This window comes from Haemorhous mexicanus, chromosome 24 (assembly GCF_027477595.1).
Source record: "Haemorhous mexicanus isolate bHaeMex1 chromosome 24, bHaeMex1.pri, whole genome shotgun sequence".
Classification (NCBI taxonomy): Eukaryota; Metazoa; Chordata; class Aves; order Passeriformes; family Fringillidae; genus Haemorhous; species Haemorhous mexicanus.
The window spans coordinates 6,109,787-6,131,142 of record NC_082364.1 but is presented as its reverse complement, the minus strand read 5'-3'; the positions used below and the strand labels follow the sequence as shown (position 1 = coordinate 6,131,142).

At 50.5% G+C, this 21,356-nt stretch overlaps 1 protein-coding gene across 3 annotated transcripts in view; it reads right to left on the bottom strand.

Moving 5' to 3' along the window:
- Positions 1 to 300: 300 nt before the first annotated feature.
- The window catches only part of SIK2 (salt inducible kinase 2), a 244,066-nt gene continuing 223,010 nt past the window's right edge, over positions 301 to 21,356 (bottom strand). For all 3 annotated transcript variants that reach the window (XM_059867053.1, XM_059867051.1, XM_059867052.1), the window contains 11 exons: positions 16,082 to 16,206; positions 14,792 to 14,915; positions 14,341 to 14,561; positions 13,243 to 13,395; positions 11,092 to 11,247; positions 7,830 to 8,058; positions 6,942 to 7,226; positions 6,480 to 6,643; positions 5,912 to 6,037; positions 4,109 to 4,200; positions 301 to 3,687 (listed from right to left, as the gene is read on the bottom strand). In XM_059867053.1, the coding sequence (XP_059723036.1) occupies positions 3,123 to 3,687; positions 4,109 to 4,200; positions 5,912 to 6,037; positions 6,480 to 6,643; positions 6,942 to 7,226; positions 7,830 to 8,058; positions 11,092 to 11,247; positions 13,243 to 13,395; positions 14,341 to 14,561; positions 14,792 to 14,915; positions 16,082 to 16,206 (2,240 nt within the window). In that variant the 3' untranslated portion in view covers positions 301 to 3,122. The remainder of the gene's footprint in view (positions 3,688 to 4,108; positions 4,201 to 5,911; positions 6,038 to 6,479; positions 6,644 to 6,941; positions 7,227 to 7,829; positions 8,059 to 11,091; positions 11,248 to 13,242; positions 13,396 to 14,340; positions 14,562 to 14,791; positions 14,916 to 16,081; positions 16,207 to 21,356) is intronic.

The following is a 21,356-nucleotide window of genomic DNA, read 5'->3' as shown; positions in this document are numbered from 1 at the left end:
CACTGGTTTTTGATCTCATTTTAATTAATTCTGAACGAGCCTTCTGTTAATGAAAGTGCAGAGTGCTGTGCCAACCCCGTGGCACCAAGTTTTCCAGTCTCTCCAAATTCATATTTGCCAAAAGTCAGTGGCACCAACAACCCCAAGCATTGAACCATGGGGAGCAAACCTCATCTAGAAAATCCAGTGTTTGCAGCCCAGTGTTTGCAGCAGACATCAATTGTTTTGGTGCCTCAGAGAGAAAATAACTTGACCCTAATGAAGACAAGAGTGGCAGGCGCTGCTGTAGCTTGCTAGAAATTTAAAAAATGAAATGCACATATTCTTTATTTTGTATTAATACACTGTAACTGCTTTACAGAGTCCAGCAGATCAGTTGCATGTAAATACTACAGATGAACTTGCCAAACTGGAGCTCACAAAACTAGTGCATTTATCCCAAAGCAGAGACTAAACCCTCTAAATCCTTAAAAAAATACGTTAAAGAACATACCACACACACACATATTGCACTTTTCTCCGTATGAAATTTGTACCCCATATACATCACACCAAAGTCTCTTCAAAGGAGGCTGTAGTACGAGATAATAAAGCTAATAATTACTCTAGCAGTAGTGTACACAGTTCTCTAATGTTAGAACAGAAGAGATTGGAACGAAAAAGCCACTTCAAAGGAGTGGGAAGCGGTGCCCAATGGATCCTCTCTTTATGAGAAGGCTTCAGAAGCCTTTTAGTCCTAATTGGCTTAAAGGAAATTACATGAAATGTTAAATATGCTTTTGGCTGGGGGGAAAGGGTCAGTCTAAACTAAAAAATACTGCAGCTTCCCCCTGGCCAGCCCTGCAGAGCTCCCAGGAGCTCACACTGGTTGGCACATCCTGATAAATGAACTGCAGAACTCCAGATCGGAATTATTTTTATCTTTGGAGTCCTGAAAGGTGCAGGATCCTGGAGCTGGATGGGGAAGGAAGTGGTTATTGTTCTGGCAGTCCCCCAGCTCCTGGAGCAGCACTGGGAGCAGCTTTCACTGCCCAGCTCTGGGTGTCTGCACAGATCCCACACTGCACAAGCTGTGGGGCAGGGCAGGGGGTGGGGAAGGACAGGGCTCTGCTTCCTCTTTGCTCCTGCTCTGTTCTGCTGCAGATTTTGTCAGCTCCTTCCCTTCAGGTGTCGCTGGCTCTGTGTGCCACGGTGCCAGACAGATTTCCTTCTGAAGGGAAACCACACCACAAACCCTTTTCTCTGCCAAGCAGAGCTTTCTGCCCATCTGCATCTCGTGATCCCTGCTCCTCCAACTCTCCTGTGCTGCTGCTGTTGCCTTGAGTACCCCTGTGCTAGCAGAGGAAGGAGCTGAGCACTTTTGGACTGGCCCAGTGTCAGAGCAGGCTCCAGAGGACAGGAGTTGTCTCAGCCTGCCCGCACAGGGACCAGGTGCCCTCTGTCACCTGTTAAACCCCCTCCCCTTCACACAGGGTGCCCAAACCCTTCTATTCCCTGCTTTAATGTGGTCTTATTGCTGTAAATGCTGATTTTCACCTCCCTCTGCCCTGGGGATTTGCAGTGTCAAAGCCCAAACCTTCCAGCAAACTCTGGTGTGATCAGCACAGTTCCTCTCTCTCTTTGTGCTTTGATGAAGCTGCAATTGTGCTTAATGTTTGCTCAGGAAGGGCTGGCCTGGCCAGCTGGCCACCGGCCTGGGCTGGCCCACGCCACCTCAGGGTCAGAGCCAAAGCCCAAACTGGAGATCTCAGCTTCCTGCAGCTCCCTGAGCCACCCCCTCCTGCGACTTGGATCAGTGGAAAGTTCTGGAGACACAGCTCCTGCTGGAGCTGGAGCATCCCTTGAAAAGGTTGGCACATCAAGAGTTTGATGCTGAAATATTGCTGTGATACTTTCAGTGTCCTATATACACGAGCCATTCAAGCACTCAGAGAGTTAAACATGTCCCACATGGTGGGACGTGTGCTCTGAAGGGACTTTGGCCACAGCAGGGACATACATGGGGTATTGTCGACTTTCTTCAGAAAAAAGCATGTAGGCTGATAAAGAACTGAAAAAGGCACAGCACTATCACTTCACAGGGGTGTTTTTTTTACTTTTTATAAGCTCATTGTGTTTTTTATCCTTAAAGTTCTAAAACCCTAAATAATTGTCCAAATATACAAAGCTCAAGAAACCACCAGCAACACATACTGCAAATTCAAAACACAGTTTTGTTTGCTTGTTTGTTTTTAAAATGCAACCCGGGGACAGGTGGATCCTTTCCAGGGAGCAGAATTTCTCCAGGACAGAGCCCTCCTGAAAATGGGGGTGATTTTAAAAGCCACCCAGGTGGATTCTATTTTTTTTTTTTAATGCAATTTCCTGCAGCTCTTGTTCTCCTTCATGGCTCTCTTACCTTCTGTGTCTGTTGGCTCATCCTCGATCCTCCAGAACTCCAATCCCCACCCAGAGGTCTCTCCACACAGTCCCAGGTTTCTTGTGACAAAGTCAGGGTCCAGATTCCTTCAGCAGACACTGAGGAGCTCCTTGGCAGGCTTGGGAGATCCTGTCTGGGTGCCAGCAGGAGGAAGTGGAGGCTGCCTGAGACGCTCAGGGCTGGCCACAGAGTAATTCCAGAGCAGGAGCTCAACCCAAGTGCAACTTCCCCTGAATTCCACCTCGTGCTCCTGTTCTCCAGAGGATTTCAGCTGCCATCAGCGCAGACCCAAATCTACCCTGAATTTCAGTGAAAACTATTGCTTTTATTGCCAAGAAGGACGAGGAGTGTGCACTCACTCTCCTCTCTCCCAGTGGATGGTGGATGAATGCTGACAAACTCCCCAATTTTTTTCAGAAGGGGCTATTTCCTTCCTCTGAATTTCCCCTTTTTTGCCTCCTTCTACGCAGACTCTGTGGGATGAAGCTGCTGTTGAACTCCCTGTTCTCCAGCCCCTGCCACTGGGGCCAAACACCTCCTGCTATTTTTTTTTTTTCTTCCAGCCAGATGGATTTTCAGTTCCCCTGTCAATTCAAGGGTCGAAAAACCTCGACGGGGGGTAGGAATGGGGGGTGGAAAAAAAAAAAAAACCAACCAAAAATTCACATGCTTCTCCTTTTGTCCTTCCAGTGTGCTCTGGGTGCTAATTGACCAGCACATAGCCACCGTGCTGGGGATCCACAGCCTCCATCATCTCACAATCAAAGAGTCCGGGCAGTTCTGGCAGGGGCAGCGAGTCGTAGCTGGGCTGTGCCTCTGCAGAGCTGCTCTGGCTCTCAGGCACGGCCCCACTGCTCGGGGACAGGTGGCACTGCTCGGCAGAGGGGACAGCAGGCAGCTCACAAGTCTGGTAGGGGAACGGGAGGGGCTGTGCTGGCTGGCCCTGCCCCGGGGGGGACAGCCGGGACGGGCTGGGCGGCTCCAGCTGCACCTTGGGGAACTGCCTGAGGAAGGGCTCGAAGTGCAGCTGCCCCGGGGAGGGGCTCAGGGGCTGCTGCAGGCTGAACTGGGCTGGCTGCTGCTGCTGCTGCTGCTGCTGCTGGGGCTGCTGCTGCTGCTGCTGCTGCTGCTGCTGGGGCTGCAGCTCCTCCGGGCAGGGCAGGGGCAGAGGGCTGGCCCGGGGGTACGAGCTCTCTGCTATCTGCATCTGGTTAAAGTAGGCCTGCAGCTGGGACTGCTTCTGCAGGAACAGCCTCTTCTGGTGCAGCCTGCAGCCAGGACAGAAAAAAAAGGTTATTTTGGCCATTTGGGCCACTCACACAGCCCCAAATCCCCGGGCAATCCTGCCCAGTGACTTCTGCAGCACATCAAAGTCACCACCTTCCAGTGTTATCAAACCTCTCCTCTGACAACTCTATCAATTTTTTAAGCTAACCCCACGCAGTGTTTAGTTCCCTTTGGTAAGAATGAGATGCACTGTGTTTGTATTTTGAAGCCTGCTGTTCACTGCTCTGGGGAATTTGGGAGCAGAGAAATTTGTAAACACACGGCAGGATTTGTTCTTGCTTGTAAATGAAGTTTTGAAGTGAAACTTTCCTTTTTCAGATAATTTCTAAATGGACAAGGAGAGTTCCAGTTGTTTTATTACTCTTGAGAGTAATTTTTCTGCATTATCTGGGGGACTCTCACCTGTGCTCCTGGAGCTGCTGTTCCAGACTCCGGGGCAGCTCTTTGCAGTAGAGCTGGCAGGTGTTGGGAGCTTTGGAGAGCAGAGTGGGCTTCTGCAGGGAGAGCAGAGCTGCTTTAAATGCCTTTTGATTTAATGAATGAGTCCAGAAAGCACAAGAAAGGTTTTCTACCCCTCTAAGTGCCCAGCTGCCCACAGAGCCCCTCTCTAAACCCATAATGCTGCCCATTGGCTTCCAACCCTCAGGCAACATTTTGGCAGGAGAGATTGTGCCAAAAAAATCCATGGAAGGCTTCTTCCCAAGTGGAAGATGCTGTAAGCTGGAAAACTGGGGAAAAACCAGTTTTTTATGAACTAAAGGTATATGAAAATGGGTTTGAAATAAAGGGGGTGTGGAAGAGGAAGGCCCAGGGGGTTTGGAAGTGGCTCCTCAGGTGCTGATGCAGAACCTTTTTGAGATGTTACAGCAATAATCTGTGTTCAGCAGCAGCTGTTAAACACTGCCAGGCTGGGCAGGAAAACAGCAAGAATGCACTTTTGGCATAATCAGGGTCAGTGCCTGACACCACAAAAACGGGGCAATTCCCACTTCAGCTGTTCCCTGAGAGCTCTCCTGGGCAGCAGGAGCCCAGAGCTGCTGGGCTGAGCTGCAGGGTGGGGCATGGAGGGGCAGTGGGACCTGGATTTTTAAAGATTTTTTTTTAAGCTTTTTGATGTTTACATTCTTGTAAGGAACTTTCTCCCACACTTTCTGTCAATAACTGATTGTTTTGCATTCTTTTATGGAGGAGCAGAAATCTGATGGGCTCTTGGTTTGTCCAGTGTCATTGGAGAGGTGGCACTGTCACCCTCCAGTCCAGGGTCACTTTAGGAAATCTATAAAGGTTGGAGTCAGAAAATAAACTGCCCTTTGCCACCTTAGAAACAGCAGCGTGTGTGTGTCGTGATATTTGGTGTCCTGTAGGGACAGGGAGGGGCAGGGTGGGGCAGGGTGGGTGGGGCAGGGAGGAGCAGGGTGGGTGGGGCAGGGTGGGGCAGGGTGGGACAGTGTGGGTGGGGCAGGGTGGGGCGGGGCAGGGTGGGATTCACAGGGTGGGGCAGGGCGGGGCAGGGCAGGGTGGGATTCCCAGGGTGGGGCAGGGTGGGGCAGGGCGGGGCAGGGCAGGGTGGGATTCCCAGGGTGGGGCAGGGTGGGGCAGGGCAGGGTGGGATTCACAGGGTGGGGCAGGGCGGGGCAGGGTAGGGTGGGATGGGGCAGGGCGGGGCAGGGTGGGTGGGGCAGGGAGGAGCAGGGTGGGTGGGGCAGGGTGGGGCAGGGTGGGACAGTGTGGGTGGGGCAGGGTGGGACAGTGTGGGTGGGGCAGGGTGGGGCGGGGCAGGGTGGGATTCACAGGGTGGGGCAGGGCGGGGCAGGGCAGGGTGGGATTCCCAGGGTGGGGCAGGGTGGGGCAGGGCAGGGTGGGATTCACAGGGTAGGGCAGGGCGGGGCAGGGTAGGGTGGGATGGGGCAGGGCGGGGCAGGGTGGGTGGGGCAGGGAGGAGCAGGGTGGGTGGGGCAGGGTGGGGCAGGGAGAGGCAGGGTGGGGCAGGGAGGAGCAGGATGGGTGGGGCAGGGTAGGTGGGGCAGGGAGGAGCAGGGTGGGACAGTGTGGGTGGGATTCACAGGGTGGGGCAGGGTGGGGCAGGGCAGGGTGGGATTCACAGGGTGGGGCAGGGCGGGGCAGGGCAGGGTGGGATTCCCAGGGTGGGGCAGGGCGGGGCAGGGCAGGGCAGGGTGGGATTCACAGGGCAGGGGGCAGGGGTACCTGCAGCCGGTGTTTCAGGTACTGAGTCTCCAGGCTCTGCCTCCGCGGCAGCAGCGGGGGCTGTGCACTGCTGGGGAAAGCAGCTGGAGCCTCCTGCTGCTGCTGCTGCTGCTGGGAGCCTTCCTCCTGCAGGGGGAAGAGGAGCAAGCTGCATGGCCAGAAAAGGCTCCCCTAACCCTTGCTTTGAGAGGCTCCGTGGTTGCTGCTCCTGTTGCACTAAACCCCCCCCGGGAGCTCTGTAACCCTCCCTCTGCAAATCACCCTGTGTGTGACTGCAATCTGCTCCTTGCAGCTCTGCCTCCACCAAGGAAAGGTGTCCCTGGCCTCTGCTAAATCCCAAACCCCCTTCAGACTGAAAGCAGTGACTGCTGGGTTTGGGAAGCTGGCAGAGCCCCCACTGACACCACGAGGGTGGGCAAAGGCTCCAAATTCTGCACTGTGGGGAAGGCAGAAAGGAGAACAGGACACTTGATCTGTCAGTCAGCCCTTCCCAGATCTCCACAGCACCTCATCCTCTCCTGATCTGCCCCACACCACTGAGATGGAGCTTGATTTCTGCTTCAGGTACCTGGGCAGGGCTGTTCATGAGGTCCTGCAGCTGGGTGGCAGCTGATGCCAGGGAAGGCTCCTCCTCTGATCCCATCTGTTCATAGAGCAGCTGGACTTTGTTCAGCTCCAGGATTCCTTTGGTTCGGGCCAGGTGCTGGAGGTGCTGCCTAAATGCTACAATTCCTGGAGAGGAGAAGGAGAAGGAGAAGGAGAAGGAGAAGGAGAAGGAGAAGGAGAAGGAGAAGGAGAAGGAGAAGGAGAAGGAGAAGGAGAAGGAGAAGGAGAAAGAGAAGAGCAAAAACCCATTGTCACAATAATCTGATTTTCTGGTTAGCACCGGAGATAAACTGAGTGACAACCAAGCCACAGCTGGGCACAGAGGGCATTTCCTGCTGTGCCAGGGTGTCACTGCCATTGAAGCAGTGTTAGAACAGATGACTGGTGCTGAACAGAGCAGTTTCTCTGCAGAGCAGTCACCTACCTTGGGTGAGGGAGGTGTCGGAGGCGCGGCGGCCCTCGCGGAAGCTGACGGGGGAGCGGTTGTGAGCCTCCCGTTTTTGGCAGCTCAGGGCCTGCATGGCTGGGTTGGCAGGCCTGAGCCCCAGGAAAGGGGAGGCCACCCGTGGGGGCTGCTGGCTGCTCAGCACCATCTCTTTCAGGGAAGGGGTCTCGCCCAGGAATTTGAGATCCCTCTGCACGGAGCCCATGTCGTACTCTGAGTCGATGCTGCCCAGGGAGGAGTTCTCATCCAAGGAATAGACTTTCCCTGGGACAAAAAATCCCAAAAAACAGGATAAAAGTGAGAATCAGCACCACTGACCCGAGCTACTCCTGCTAACAGTGGCTACCTTAGAGTGAACAGCCAGAGAAATCAGTTTTGACAAAGGAATTGTCAAGTGAAACTTGCAGTACAATAATGGGGATTGGCTGCTGGGGTTTTGCAGTTTCTTGCAGCAGTCAGACACTCTGCAGGTGTTCACTGGGAAGTGTTTAGGGGTTTTTTTTTAATCCTGACAAAACTGCAGCCTGAAAGGCTTGGTCACCTTGGAGTCCAGAGGGTTTCATTTCCCCACGGCTCTCTGCCAGCTCCTCTTTAGGGGATGAATGATTTGGGCAAACTCGGTTGAGAGAGGAGCCAATTTTGCCACATTTCCCAGCAGCTTTTGGGGTTTTGCATGAGTTTAATCACCTGTAAATTCACTGCTCTGATTTTATACCGTCTCAACAGCAGATTTTGGGGTATTTTGTGGGGTTTTTTTCCCTTTTTTAGTAAATACAAACTGTCTTGTGCTCATCACTGATAAACCCTGATCCCCCGCTGATCAGCCTGAGTGCTGAGGGAGAGAATGAGCTCTGAGCTGAGCTGTACCTGTGCCTGGCACCATCACCAGCTGGTTGGTGACCTCAGCCAGGGTGTGCCTCCTCTTGCCCCCTCGAGCTGCCTGCAGGGCAGCGAAGGCCTGGGCTGGGTCCTCCTCTGCCTCTCCTTCAGTCTCGATTCCTTCATCGATGGAGGTTTCCATCATGCTGGAGGGCAGGGACTGGCACCCCTTCCTCATCACCACGGGGGGCACGGGGTCCAGCAGGCAGCCATTCACCTGGGGGCACAGGGACAGCTCTGTTTGGGCCCAGCTCTGTCTGCACCCACCTTTGTGCCCACCTTTGTCTCAGCCCAGCTTTGTTTAGGTCCAGCTTTGTTTGTCCCCAGCTTTCTTTGTGCCCAGCTCTATTTGTGCCCAGTTTTGTTCTGTGCTCTCATTTCTTTGTGCCCAGCCCTGTTTGTGCCCAGCTTTGTTCTGTGCTCTCATTTCTTTGTTCCCAGCTTTGTTTAGGCCCAGCTCTGTTTGTGCCCAGCCCTGTTTGTGCCCAGTTTTGTTCTGTGCTCTCATTTCTTTGTGCCCAGCTTTGTTTAGGCCCAGCTCTGTTTGTGCCCAGCCCTGTTTGTGCCCAGTTTTGTTCTGTGCTCTCATTTCTTTGTTCCCAGCTTTGTTTAGGCCCAGCTCTGTTTGTGCCCAGCCCTGTTTGTGCCCAGTTTTGTTCTGTGCTCTCATTTCTTTGTGCCCAGCTTTGTTTAGGCCCAGCTCTGTTTGTGCCCAGCCCTGTTTGTGCCCAGTTTTGTTCTGTGCTCTCATTTCTTTGTGCCCAGCTTTGTTTAGGCCCAGCTCTGTTTGTGCCCAGCCCTGTTTGTGCCCAGTTTTGTTCCATGCCCCAGAAGCAGGAGCTCCCTGGCCTGAGAGCACTTGGGATCTTTAACTCTGCTGAGTTGAGTAAAGCTTGCCATGGACAGTTCTTCATTTCCCATTTACATTCCCTGAACACTCAATCCCTACAACTAAATATTTTTATTCTAAATATTCTTATTCCCACAGTTCTGTGCTTTCCAGGGCTGGTTTTCTGGTGTTTTTGGGGTTTTTTTTTTTTTGATCTTTTTTTTTGAGTTATTAAAAACTTTGCCAGCTTAGTTCACGAGTATAAAATATTTCTGGAATGTTCAATACTGCTGTTCCCCCCTTCCTATACCTACTGTGCTCATTTATCAGGCTCAGATAAACACCAGGAAAATCCCCAGCCTTGCATTTCATCCTTGCAGGGCTGTGCTCAGCACTAACTCCATAAATGCACCTTTCCCAGCACAGCTCCACTTGATGAATGTTGTTCCCCTGCAAACACAGGTTGCCTGGAGAAGCTGTGGAATCTCCCTGCTTGGATTTACCCAGCCTGATAAAGGCCTGAGCAGCCTCCCACAGTTTGAATCAGACCTTTGGAGGCACCTCCCCAGCCTAAACTGCTCCTGGGATTTTAATTCACCTCCCCAGCCTAAACTGTTCCTGGGATTTTAATTCACCTCCCCAGCCTAAACTGCTCCTGGGATTTTAATTCACCTCCCCAGCCTAAACTGCTCCTGGGATTTTAATTCACCTCCCCAGCCTAAACTGCTCCTGGGATTTTAATTCACCTCCCCAGCCTAAACTGCTCCTGGGATTTTAATTCACCTCCCCAGCCTAAACTGCTCCTGGGATTTTAATTCACCTCCCCAGCCTAAACTGCTCCTGGGATTTTAATTCTGGTTTTATCCTCCAAGCCAGTTTGCCATGGATCCTCCTGTACCTTAACCAATTCTTTGCCATGTTAATTTACACGGGTTTTAGGCAAAACCAAAAATTTTATATATTATTTCATTTTAAATTTACGTCATTATTTATATATTTTAAATATTCCATTATTATATTTATTTATATTAATATCATTTAAATATACATTTATTTCTAAATATTTCCATGTCCTGCAGCTTCTGGAGGCTCTGTCCTGCTGCACAATTAGGATCACACTGGGTAAAATATGGATGGAAAAACCTCAATCCTTTACCACAAAACCTGGCACTGCTGCAGCTGATTTTATGTCAAGCCATTTTTTTGTCAGCCATTCCTGAATTTTCCTCCAAGTTCTTTGGTATTTTGCAAAGGAGGAGGGTTTGGAAAAGATCTTTCACTGCATGAACAGCAACTCCTAACAAATGGTCTTGAGGCAGAACTGTATGGTAGGAAAATCCCCAGAAACAGCTATAAATAGTTTAAACAGCAGGAAAAGGATGATTCCTGCACGGGAGAACTCTGGCTCTGCTGCCTCTGTTCTGACTGGGTGGATTTTACCTCTAAATTTCATTTTTTGAACACCTTCCTTCCCCTTTGGGACTTCCCCACTCAAGTGCCTGGCACTGCTCTGGCAGAAAGGAGGAGCAGAACCCACCCCACGCTGGCTCCCTGCAGCTTCTCCAGGAATCAGAGCCTGGAAATCTTTAGTGCTCAAGTCCTACAGAAATTAAGAATATTCCCAAGTGAGTTCAGCCCTGACACCTCACTGCTGTCACCAGCTGCTGACCTACCCTGGCCAAAGTGCAGCTAGAAAGCAAAAGGGGGATGCAAAATGAAGCTGGAAATGTGAATTTTGGAGAGCCTTTGAACTGGTTTGTGCTCTCCAGCTGCCACAGACCACACAAGGAGCCAGAGCTGAGAAGCAGAGCCACGCTCCTGGTGCTGGGAACAAACCAGGGAGCAATAAACCCTTCAAACTGGCAGGCAGGAAATCAAACCCCAGCTGGCACCAGGCAGGATAAATATGCTGAAATTCAAGTTATAACCTGGTGCAACGTGAGAGAAAACAGCAGAAGTTTTATGAGAGTCACATACTTCATAAATGTAATTATTTTAAGCTATTTCCCCTTTTAAATTGCAGACTCCAGAGCAGGCTGGAGCTCCTTTTGGACACTTCTGCTGCATCCAGGAGCCCTTTGTGTGAGAAGGAGGAGTCCTCAGAGCTCTTGAAAATACATTTTAGAAGAACAAGGGAATGAAACCCACTTTTTTGGGCTTTTTTTCCTCCCCTTTCCAAAAGCAGTGTGGTGAGAATGGAAGGAAAGCAAAGACCAGGAGACAGAAGAATGATGAAAAAAGACACAGCTGTGGGGAGTTACAGGGAAGGAGGATTTGGAATACCTACAGCTCTTGATGCTTAAATACTTAAATTTCAGGAAGCACTGCTGTGCTTTTAAAAGACAACAATATTTTTTAGCTGGAATGAATTCTGGAAAAAAAAAAACAAGAAAGAAATAATAGGGTGATTTCAAGCTGTACCTTTGGTGTCTCAACCCTTTCCTCCTCCATAAATGCTGCCTCTCCCTGGCAGCTGGAGGGAGGGAAGGAAAAGGTTTCTGCTCCTGAGGCTGAGGGGAGCCCTGGAGACTGCAGCAGCCTTGGGCTTGGGGAATGCAGGTTCACCACGGCCTGGGCCTGCAAAACAGAACTGAGACACTCAAAACTGCAAAAACTGCAACGGCCTGACGGGGGGAGCAGCGCCCAAAGCCACGGGGGGAACAATGTGCAGCCTGGTGCCAAAGCAGAGGTGCAAGATTTACTTCTTGGTTTGGGATAGAGAACATCCTTAGCCTTTGAACGTGGGAAAAAAACAACATTGCCACCCCCAAAAGACCCAGGCCAGCCCCAAATGGCCCTGAGCTCAGCACCTACTGGAGCTGACTTATTCCCAGCAGCACAGACAGAGTTTGGGGCTTTCTGGTGCTCTAAAATTCCTTTTTTATATTAATTCCAACCCCCTGGCTGCTACCAGGAGGCTCAGGAATGGTTTCAATGACTTTTTTTTGGGAAATTTCCTAAAAATTAGGAGAACAGGGATATTTTCCCCTGGTTTTGAGCCTTTATTTCCTGGAGTGCAGCATCCACACCACTGGCCAAGAGGAAACAATCACCCTGAGCCAGGAGCTGTGGTGCCACCATGTGTGAAAACAAATTATCCTTGGGACAACTGGGAGGCTGCAGCTGAAGAAAAAAGTGGGAATCTGGCTCTAAAATGCAGGAATTCAGCACAAGGAACCCCCTCCCAGAGGTGTTTAATTCCTCCTTGTTCATCCTGCTTTTAATGCATCTTAAAATTGATCATTAATACATCTTAAAACTGATCATTAATACATCTTAAAACTGATCATTTTCTCTACAATACCATGACTTTCTATCACAAGAACCAAGCTTAAACCTGGGTTTAATCTTTGCCACGCTGTTCCTGGACCTGTGTTTTCATAACTGAGGCTGAGCTTCACCTCAGCAGAACCCAAATATCCCAAAGGGAATCCTCCAGCTCAGCCTTCCCAAGGAGAGGAGCAACGAGATCCTCGCTAAAACCAAAGCCAAGGTTTGCATTTTAGGCTTCAGGATGGAAGACCACCAAGCAGAGAGGGGTTCCAGGTGGGAAGGGAGGGATTTTGGAAGGGAATGAGGCAGAGGAGCCCAGGGGTGAGGAGGGAGCTGACCTTGGTCACGGTCTGCTTGGCGATGGTGCTGGGCCGGCATTTTAGGCCTCAGGATGAAACCCCACCAAGCAGCAATATTTAAAATGCAATATTTACATTTTAGGCTTCAGAATGATACTACATCAAGCAGCAAGGGATTGCAGGTGGGAAAGGAAGGATTTTGGAAGGAAATGAGGCAGGGGAGCCCAGGGGTGAGGAGGGAGCTGACCTCGGCCACGGTCTGCTCGGTGATGGTGCCAGGCCGGCATTTTAAGCATTTTAGGCCTCAGGATGAAACCCCACCAAGCAGAGAGGGATTGCAGGTGGGAAGGGAGGGATTTTGGAGGGGAACGAGGCAGAGCAACCCAGGGGTGAGGAAGAAGAGGCAGAGGAGTCCAGGAGTGAGGAGGGAGAGGCAGAGGAGCCCAGACCATCTTGGCCATGGTCTGCTCAGCAATGGTGCTGGGCCAGGATTTTAAACTCCAGGATGCAACTACACCAAGCAGTGAGGGATCCCAGGTGGGAAGGAAGGGATTTTGGAGGGGAATGAGGCAGAGGAGCCCAGGGCTGAGGAGGGAGAGGCAGAGCAGCCTAGGGGTGAGGAGGGAGCTGACCTTGGCCTGCTCAGTGATGGTGCCAGGCCGCCATTTTAAGCATTTTAGGCCTCAGGATGAAACCCCACCAAGCAGAGAGGGATCCCAGGTGGGAAGGGAGGGATTTTGGAGGGGAACGAGGCAGAGGAGCCCAGGGTGAGGAGGGAGAGGCAGAGCAGCCCAGGGTGAGGAGGGAGCTGACCTTGGCCACGGTCTGCTCGGCGATGGTGCTGGGCCGCCATTTTAAGCATTTTAGGCCTCAGGATGAAACCCCACCAAGCAGAGAGGGATTGCAGGTGGGAAGGGAGGGATTTTGGAAGGGAACGAGGCAGAGGAGCCCAGGGTGAGGAGGGAGAGGCAGAGCAGCCCAGGGTGAGGAGGGAGCTGACCTTGGCCACGGTCTGCTCGGCGATGGTGCTGGGCCGGCGCTGGCGCGCGTCCACGCGCTGCTCCACGGGGAAGCTGCTCCTGTGCGACTTCAGCCTCTCCACCAGCAGGTAATAGATGGCAGCAAAGTGGTTGTAGCTCTTGTTCTGCAGGGACTGCAAAAAAAATTTAAAAAAGCACAGTGTAGGGATGTGCCCCCTGTTGATGGAGTGACCAAATTATTCTCTGTCTGCTTAAAAAGGCAAAAAAACCCCAAAAGTTTCTCTCCTGAAGTGTCTCCTAGGAGCTTTGGGGCTTCACCTCACACCTGGGGCTGAGCACAGAGGCCAAGAGGTCCAAATTGTACCCAAATGTCCCCAATTTGGTACAGAAACACCTCACAGGACCTTTGGGACTTAAGCTCACACCTAGGACTGCCCAGTGAGACAGAGACCAAGAGGTCCAGCCTGGGTAATTCACTAGAAAAGGAAGAGAAAAAAGGAAATCATCCCTTTGTGGGGTGTTTGAGCAGGAGCAAGAATCTCTTGCAGGTGTTTCACCCCCATTTCAGCATGTTTTACCCCCATTTCAGTGTGTTTTACCCCCATTTCAGTGTGTTTCACCCCCATTTGAGGTATTGTACCCCCATTTCTGCATGCTTCACCCCCATTTGAGATATTTCACCCCCATTTCTGTGTGTTTCACCCCAATTTCTGTTTCACCTCCATTTCAACGTGTTTTACCTCCATTTCAATGTTTCACCCCCATTTCTGTGTGTTTCACCCCCATTTGTGTTTCACCCCCAATTCAATATTTCGCCCCCATTTCAGTGAGTTTCACCTCCAATTCAATGTTTCACTCCCATTTGAGGTGTTTCACCCCCATTTCTGTGTGTTTCACCCCCATTTGAGGTGTTTCACCCCCATTTCTGTGTGTTTCACCCCCATTTGAGGTGTTTCACCCCCATTTCCATGTGTTTCACCCCCATTTGAGGTGTTTCACCCCCATTTGAGGTGTTTCACCCCCATTTCCGTGTGTTTCACCCCCATTTGAGGTGTTTCACCCCCATTTCCGTGTGTTTCACCCCCATTTGAGGTGTTTCAGCCCCACCTGAGTTTTACCTCCACAGTTTTCTGCTGGTCAATGCCCAGGCTGTGCATCAGCCTCAGCACCTGCTCGTTGTACTCCCCCAGGGAGGGCTGGTTCTCCTCCCCTGCTGGGTACAGCATCGGCCTCTGGGCAGGAACTTCCACCAGCATCCACTTGTGCTCCTTGATCTGAGCAATGCTCAGACGTTTGGAGGGGTCCAGGACCAGCATTCTCCTGATCAGGTGCTCACACTCTGTTGGAAAGGAGAAAAAATAATAATAAGGATTTCAAACTTAGTGACCTACAGCCCAGAGATGCAGCACTGCTGCTAAAAACCTCTCAAAACAGCACTAAAAATCACATTAAAGTGGAGAAAACCCCAAATTCTTCATGGCCAGCAGTGCCATTTCCCCTGCCCACCTCGTGCTCACCCCAGAATTCATTCAAAGCACACCAAAATGAGTAAAACCGTTCCACTGTTACCTTCTGACATGAAATAAGGGATCCTGAACCTCCCCTCCAGCACCCTCTGCCTCAGGATGGGCAGGGTGGGTCCATCAAAGGGCAGGGCTCCACACACCAGCACATAGAGCACCACCCCCATGCTCTGTGGGGAAAAAAAAGGGAATTTTCAGCTCAGCTCCCAGCTCCCAGCAGTGTCTCTGAGGGTGCAGGCCGAGCCCTGCCACAGAAATAATTATTTCCTGAAGAAAAAGGAAATTTAGATGGAAAGAAGGGAGCTGACTGAGGAGTGAACCCCAACTTCGGCTGAGAATTGGGGATATTATTATTTTTATTTATTTATTTATTTATTTATTTATTTATTTATTTATTTGATTGTTAATCTCAGCCTTGCCCAAACAAAAGCAACCCTCCCACAGCAGCCACTCCAAGTGAAAAACTGTGATATTTTCCATTTAAAGCCCGTGGGGAGGAGTTTCTATGAACAGCCAGCTTAGGGGATTATTCAATGTGAGCAAAAGGGGAAATGATGGGCAAGAGCTCTGCTGCAATTGCTTATTCCTGGAAGGATTTAAGGAATTGGCACTGCCAAAAAAATCCCAGTTCCTGCCAAAAAAAAAATCCCAGTGAGAGAAGCACAGCAGCCTGGCACAGCACTGGGTCTGTCAAGGGGGAAAGAGCAGGTGCTGACCTCAAAACTTGGTAAAAACGCTGAGATTTTACAATTAAATATGGATTGTTTTAAAAGAAAACCCTGTCAAAAACGGAACTGGGGATTGCTGCAAGCTGAGCACCTTCAGAGAGTCCTTAACTCAGAAGTGAAGGTGAGTTTATTTTAAATACCAACACCTTCCTAGGTTAAGGAAAATCAAATATTCCAAATCTGCAGGTTAAAAAAATCAAATATTCCAGATCTGTAGCTTAAGCACAGTCAAATATTCCAGATCTGCAGCTTCGGAAAAATTAAATATTCCAAATCTGCAGCTTAAGAACAATCAAATATTCCAGATCTGCAGGTTAAGAAAAATGGAATATTCCAGATCTGCAGGTTAAAAAAAAAATCAAATATTCCAGATGTGCAGGTTTGGAAAAATCAAATATTCCAGATCTGCAGCTTCAGAAAAATACTGCAAATCTGCAGGTTAAAAAAATCAAATATTCCAGGTGTGCAGCTTCAGAAAAATCAAGGATTGCAGATCTGCAGGTAAGAAAAATCAAATATTCCAGATGTGCAGCTTCAGAACAATCGAATATTGGTTCCAGCTTCCCAGAAGCTGAGTGGAATGCAGGTAAAATTCAGGATAAAGGTACCCAGATGTCCAGCTGGGGTCCCTCGTACTGCTGCCCTTCAAAGACCTCGGGGGCTGCGTAGGGGGGGCTCCCACACCACGTGGTCAGAGGCTCCCCGCTCTTGTAGAAATTCCCAAAGCCAAAATCTGTGGGAAAAAACGAAGGGAAAAGTCACTCCAAGCTTCCAGTGCAGCACAAAGAATCATTCCAGGCACAGCCCTCTGTGTTCCACCCCAAATCCTTTTGTGGGGACAGTCCCAGTCCCACGGTGGCTGCTGGATGTTCTCTGGTTTTTGCTGGTTTTGTGCTGGGGAATTATTGAAACACTGCTGTAAACAGCCATCCTCAAAATTCAACAAACTGACAGCAGATAAATGAGATTATTGACTTGCCAGGAGATAATCTGAGATTTCCTGGGCTTTCCTGAGGTGCTTCCTAGCCTTGAATACACAACAAATTTTGACAAGCTTTGTTGCTGGGAGGAAGGAGCTGTGCCAAGAGCAACAGGCATGGGAAAGCACAGGGACTTGAGCTGGGAAGGACAGACAGACTTCAGCTGCTCCTGGGGCTGTCTGCAGCCTCGGAGTCACCAGCCCACAGACAAACATCCTTTAAAAGCTGCTTTTTATGGTGCAGGACCAGCTGTGGTCTGACATCAATCAGAATTTTTATCCTTTATTTTAAAAGGAGCTCAGAGACAGAGGCTGGTGCTTCTCCCCTCGAGCTGGTGCTGCTGTGACAGGGGGGACAAACAGGGTGACATCAGGCTGGGGATGCAGCTCTGAGTGCTCCCAGGGATGCTCTGAGGTGACAATCAGGGATGCTGGGAGGTGACAAATGGGGCTCAGGCTGATGGTGCAACTCTGAATGGTCCCAGGGATGCTGGGAGGTGACAAACAGGGCACTGTGAGGTGACAAACAGGGTGACATCAGGCTGTTGGTACAGCTCTGAATGCTCCTGGGAGGTGACAAACAGGGTGACATCAGGCTGTTGGTGCAGCTCTGAATGCTCTGAGGTGACAATCAGGGATGCTGGGAGGTGACAAGCAGGGCTCAGGTTGTGGATGCAGCTCTGTATGCTCACAGGGATGCTGGGAGGTGACAAACAGGGCACTGTGATGTGACAAACAGCGTGACATCAGGCTGTGGATGCAGCTCTGAATGCTCCTGGGAGGTGACAAGCAGGGTGACATCAGGCTGTTGATCCAGCTCTGAATGCTCCCAGGGTGCTGGAATGCTGGGCAGCAGATAGCAGAGCTGATAAACGCTGTGGTTTTCACAGGCTCTGCTGAACCATCCCATTCACCCCGTCTGTGGTGCCTGTGCTGCTCAGAGGAGCCAGAAAACCACGGGAGAACTCCCAGGATCAGAGAATCACAGAGAGATTGAACAAACAATCAGAAAAGTCACCCTGGAGCTGGTTTGGGGCAGCAGAGCAGAGCTGGGGCTGCTGACACAGAGCTCTGGGGGAAAGGAGTGGGGGCTCTTTCCCAGCAGGAGCTCCAGCAGCCCCCAGTGGATCCCTGCCTGCAGGACCACTCGAGAACGAAGCACTTTGGGAACAGTTTTGGTTTCCAGAGCTGGGACTGAGCACCTGAAGTGCCCCTCAGCCCCGGTACGTGCAGAACCCGACTGTCCCACCCTGCGGGGACCAGGGTCACACACCCGATACCCTGCGGGGTGAACTCTGGCACCTGGGCACCATCAAAGGCTGCTGCCAGCCGGGCTGGCTGCCAGGGCTGCTCTGAAGGTCAGGGTGTCACAGCAGAGCCCGGGCTGTCACAGCAGAGCCCTGACGGGCAGCGGCGGTGACGCCACCGCGGCCCAGGGACGTCACCGAGCCCGGCGGCCAAGGCCGGCTCAGATTCCAAACTTCTGCAGGAACCAGGGGGTGGAACAGGACAGCACAGCCCTGCTGCCCTCCCTCCCTCATCCTCCTGCAGCTCTGCAAAGCCTTCAGCTGCAACAACACAGGGGGGACAACAGAGCCCACCCCAAATCCCCCCATCCCTCTGGGTAACCCCCAGCACGGTGCCACCTTCACCCCTCTTCCCTTCTTCCTCCATTGCCCTTTTCTCCCCTTTCCCCTTCTCTCCCCTTTCCCCCTATCACAGCCAGACTGCTGTTGTGATTTTTTTTAAATCATTATTTCATTTTTCTTCCCACAGAATTGGCCTGGCCACGGTGACAATGCCACGGAGCCATTCCTGCTCTCCACAGGAGCATTTTGCCACCCCGTGTAGGTGCCCTTAAATCTGATTTCTCCCCTCACTTATCTCGGATTTGTCAGGTTTTCAACATCCTCGTAGTGCAGATAAACATCAGGTTTTTATCTCAGAGCTGCAGCTCTCCCTCGGGTGCCACCCTCATAAATCTTCCTATCAGATTCACAAGTACAAGAACATTTATTTGTAAGCACAGCTAAAGAAAGCATGACCAGCTTGGGAGCACAAGGATTTGAAATCCTAAACAAAGTGACATTTTCTGCCTTTCCAGACTGGGATTTAAAGTCACCTCTTTGAAGGAATCACCAAAAAGAAACATGAAAAAATCTGAGCAGCAAAAAGCCAGTGTAAAAGAAGCCTCAGGTTTATGTTATTATTATCTTTAGATGATGAATTTTGTGCCACACCAAGGTTTTATTCCTGGTCACCAAAAGGACATCCTGGAGGGGCTCAGAGCAGAAGAAGTGCAGAACTGGCTGGGAGAGCAGCTCTGGGCTGGCTCTGCTGGTCCTGGGACAGCACAGACACTGAGGAGAGAATTCAGGACCAGTTTCAGGAGAGAATTCCTGAATGAGAGGCTGGGAACTGCTCCCAGGAGGAGCAGCCACAGCCAGAGGGAACTCCTCAGCAGCCCCCGTGCCTGGAGGGGTGTCCTGTACACCTGGACCATGATTTCCCCACTCTGCCTCAGCCCTGCACTTCTAAAGCTTCAATTTCTTCCCTTTTGGTGCCCAATGAAAGCCCAGAATCCTTCAGATGTGAATTTCAGCAGGCACTGCCTGCACAAAGCACTGCCAACACCTCCTGCCTGGCACTGGGCTTTTCATGTAATACAGGAATTCAAACCAGTGCTCTCTATGTCAGAACTGGCTCTTGGCTTTAAAACATCCAATTCTGTTCACTCGTTGGACAAAATAATTCCCTGGGTGGGGGAGATCAGCATTATTTGTTAGGGGACACAACTTCTCATGCTCACCCCTTTTGTCTCCATTATTGTCCCCACACAAATGGCTGGGAAACAATTTGTGAGCACTCCAGCATGGATAACATCCATGAAAACCCTTTCAAAGAAAAAAAAAAAATCAGGATTTAGTCAGGATCCTGGATGCTTGTTCCATGGGGCTTCCTCGATTTGTAATTACTGCACTGTCAGTTGAGTTGTTCCACTTTTTGGAGTGGCCAGGATTCAGTTAAACACACAAAAAATCACCAGTCTCTCATTCTCCCCCTTCCACCTTGCTCCTCTTCTGCCACTGCTGATCTGTCACAGCCATTCTGGATCCAAAGTGGTCACTTTTAACCCCAAAAATGTCTCATTCCAGAGGAAACACCACTGATATTCAAGGGAAAAAATGTGCTAGCCCTCAAAAAAAAAAACCAAACCAAACCAAACCAAACCAAACAAACATATGCCAGGGACAGGATTCTAGAAGGACTGAAATTGGGCTCATTACCAGAGGACTGAGATTATATAATGGAGTGATCTCCTTAACATTTCCCTGAATCTGCACGTTAAAATAAAAAAAAAACAACAAAAAACCCAAAAAAGGCCATCATTTGCAGCATTGTGTTCAGCTGAATAAACTCTGTGTTTGTGCAATCTGCAAATATTGGCTCTGCACAGTTCTGTGGTATTTGATTTCTCAATCTCATTACCCCCTTCAGAATAATCCTGAATTTCAAAGGTATCATTTTTGGAGCACACATCACGCCAGTGGAATCTGGTTTTCCCCTTAAAAATGGGAAAACCAGCCTGAGATTTCAGCCCCATTTGCAATCTGAGAATGGCAGCTCCTGCCAGAGCCACTGCAGCTCTGCTGAGCCCCAGCAGGATGGCAGAGCCTCTCGCTGGTGCCTCCAGAACCCTCCCAGAAGGAGCTCCACAGCTATAATTAATCCATTCTCCTAAAACCAGGAGCAGAACTCAATCTGCCTGCCTTGCAGAGAGCCACAGGGAGCTTTTGTTGGAGGAGAAATGTGAGCCTGGGAGATAATGGGCACGGAGGTGCTGATAAAGGCAAGGTATGAGCAGCAACAAACCTGACCCACTTCAGGGCCCGAGTGCTGAGCAGCCTCTCCTGACGTCAGTGCACATCTCCCTGTCCAGCAGCAGCTCCAGCCTCCTTCAAAATAACAGTCTCTGCCTACCTGGGCTCTGCAGGGAGGCAGAGTTCCCTGCAGGCACCCCAGCCTGGGGCTGGAAGGACAAAACCAGGAGCTGGGTCCCCATCCCGAGCTGGGTTTGGGTTTTACTGGTGCATCTCTGGCTGCACAGCAAAGGTGGAGCTCAGGGAGAGCACAGGGAGCTGAAATGCCTCAGATGCCCTCAAAAGGCAGCAAATGCCCAGGACACATCACCAGAGCAGCTGCTGAGCTCTGGGAAGAGCCGGGCAGGGCTGCCCTGCCAGTGCTGAGCACAAATCCCACCTTAAACCTGGCAGGGAATTCCTCACCTCCCCTTCTCAACGGACATTTTATCTCACTGATACCTTCAGTTTTGCTAGTTACACTAAAATTTAAGGGCTCTGCTCCCAACCACCTCCTATCTTCTAGAAAATAAACCCATCAAAGCTCTCACCTCAAATTCTTTATTCCAGTTAGAGAGAGAAGATCCTTTAAATTCTGCCTGTCCCAGTCCTTTTAGAGCAATATTAACACAAAACTGGATTTCAGTCCAGCCTCAGGCATCGAAGGTGGCAATCTTATGAGCCCACAGGTTTTGGAACACTTTGGAGTGCTAGTTTATTCTCCAGGTGGCTGAAATACAGAGGTAACTCTGGGCATGTTTCACTTTGTTTTAGTTTGACTAAAAACTGTTGTACTCCTGAGGAGTAAAAAGCCTCAATAAAAGTCTTGGAAGCAGCAGAACAAACCTAGAGAGAGGTGCACTGGAAGCTAAGAAGAGCTTTATCAAAATCATTCCTCAGTTATTGTGCTGGTTTTTTCAACTCCTACAAGACCTGAAACCAGAGGAAAATCCCAACTATCAGAGCTGGGATCCTGGCTGCCCTCTGTCCTTCCCCAGCCTGATAAATGAGCCATGAGCAAGATGAACAACTGGAAGAGGCTGT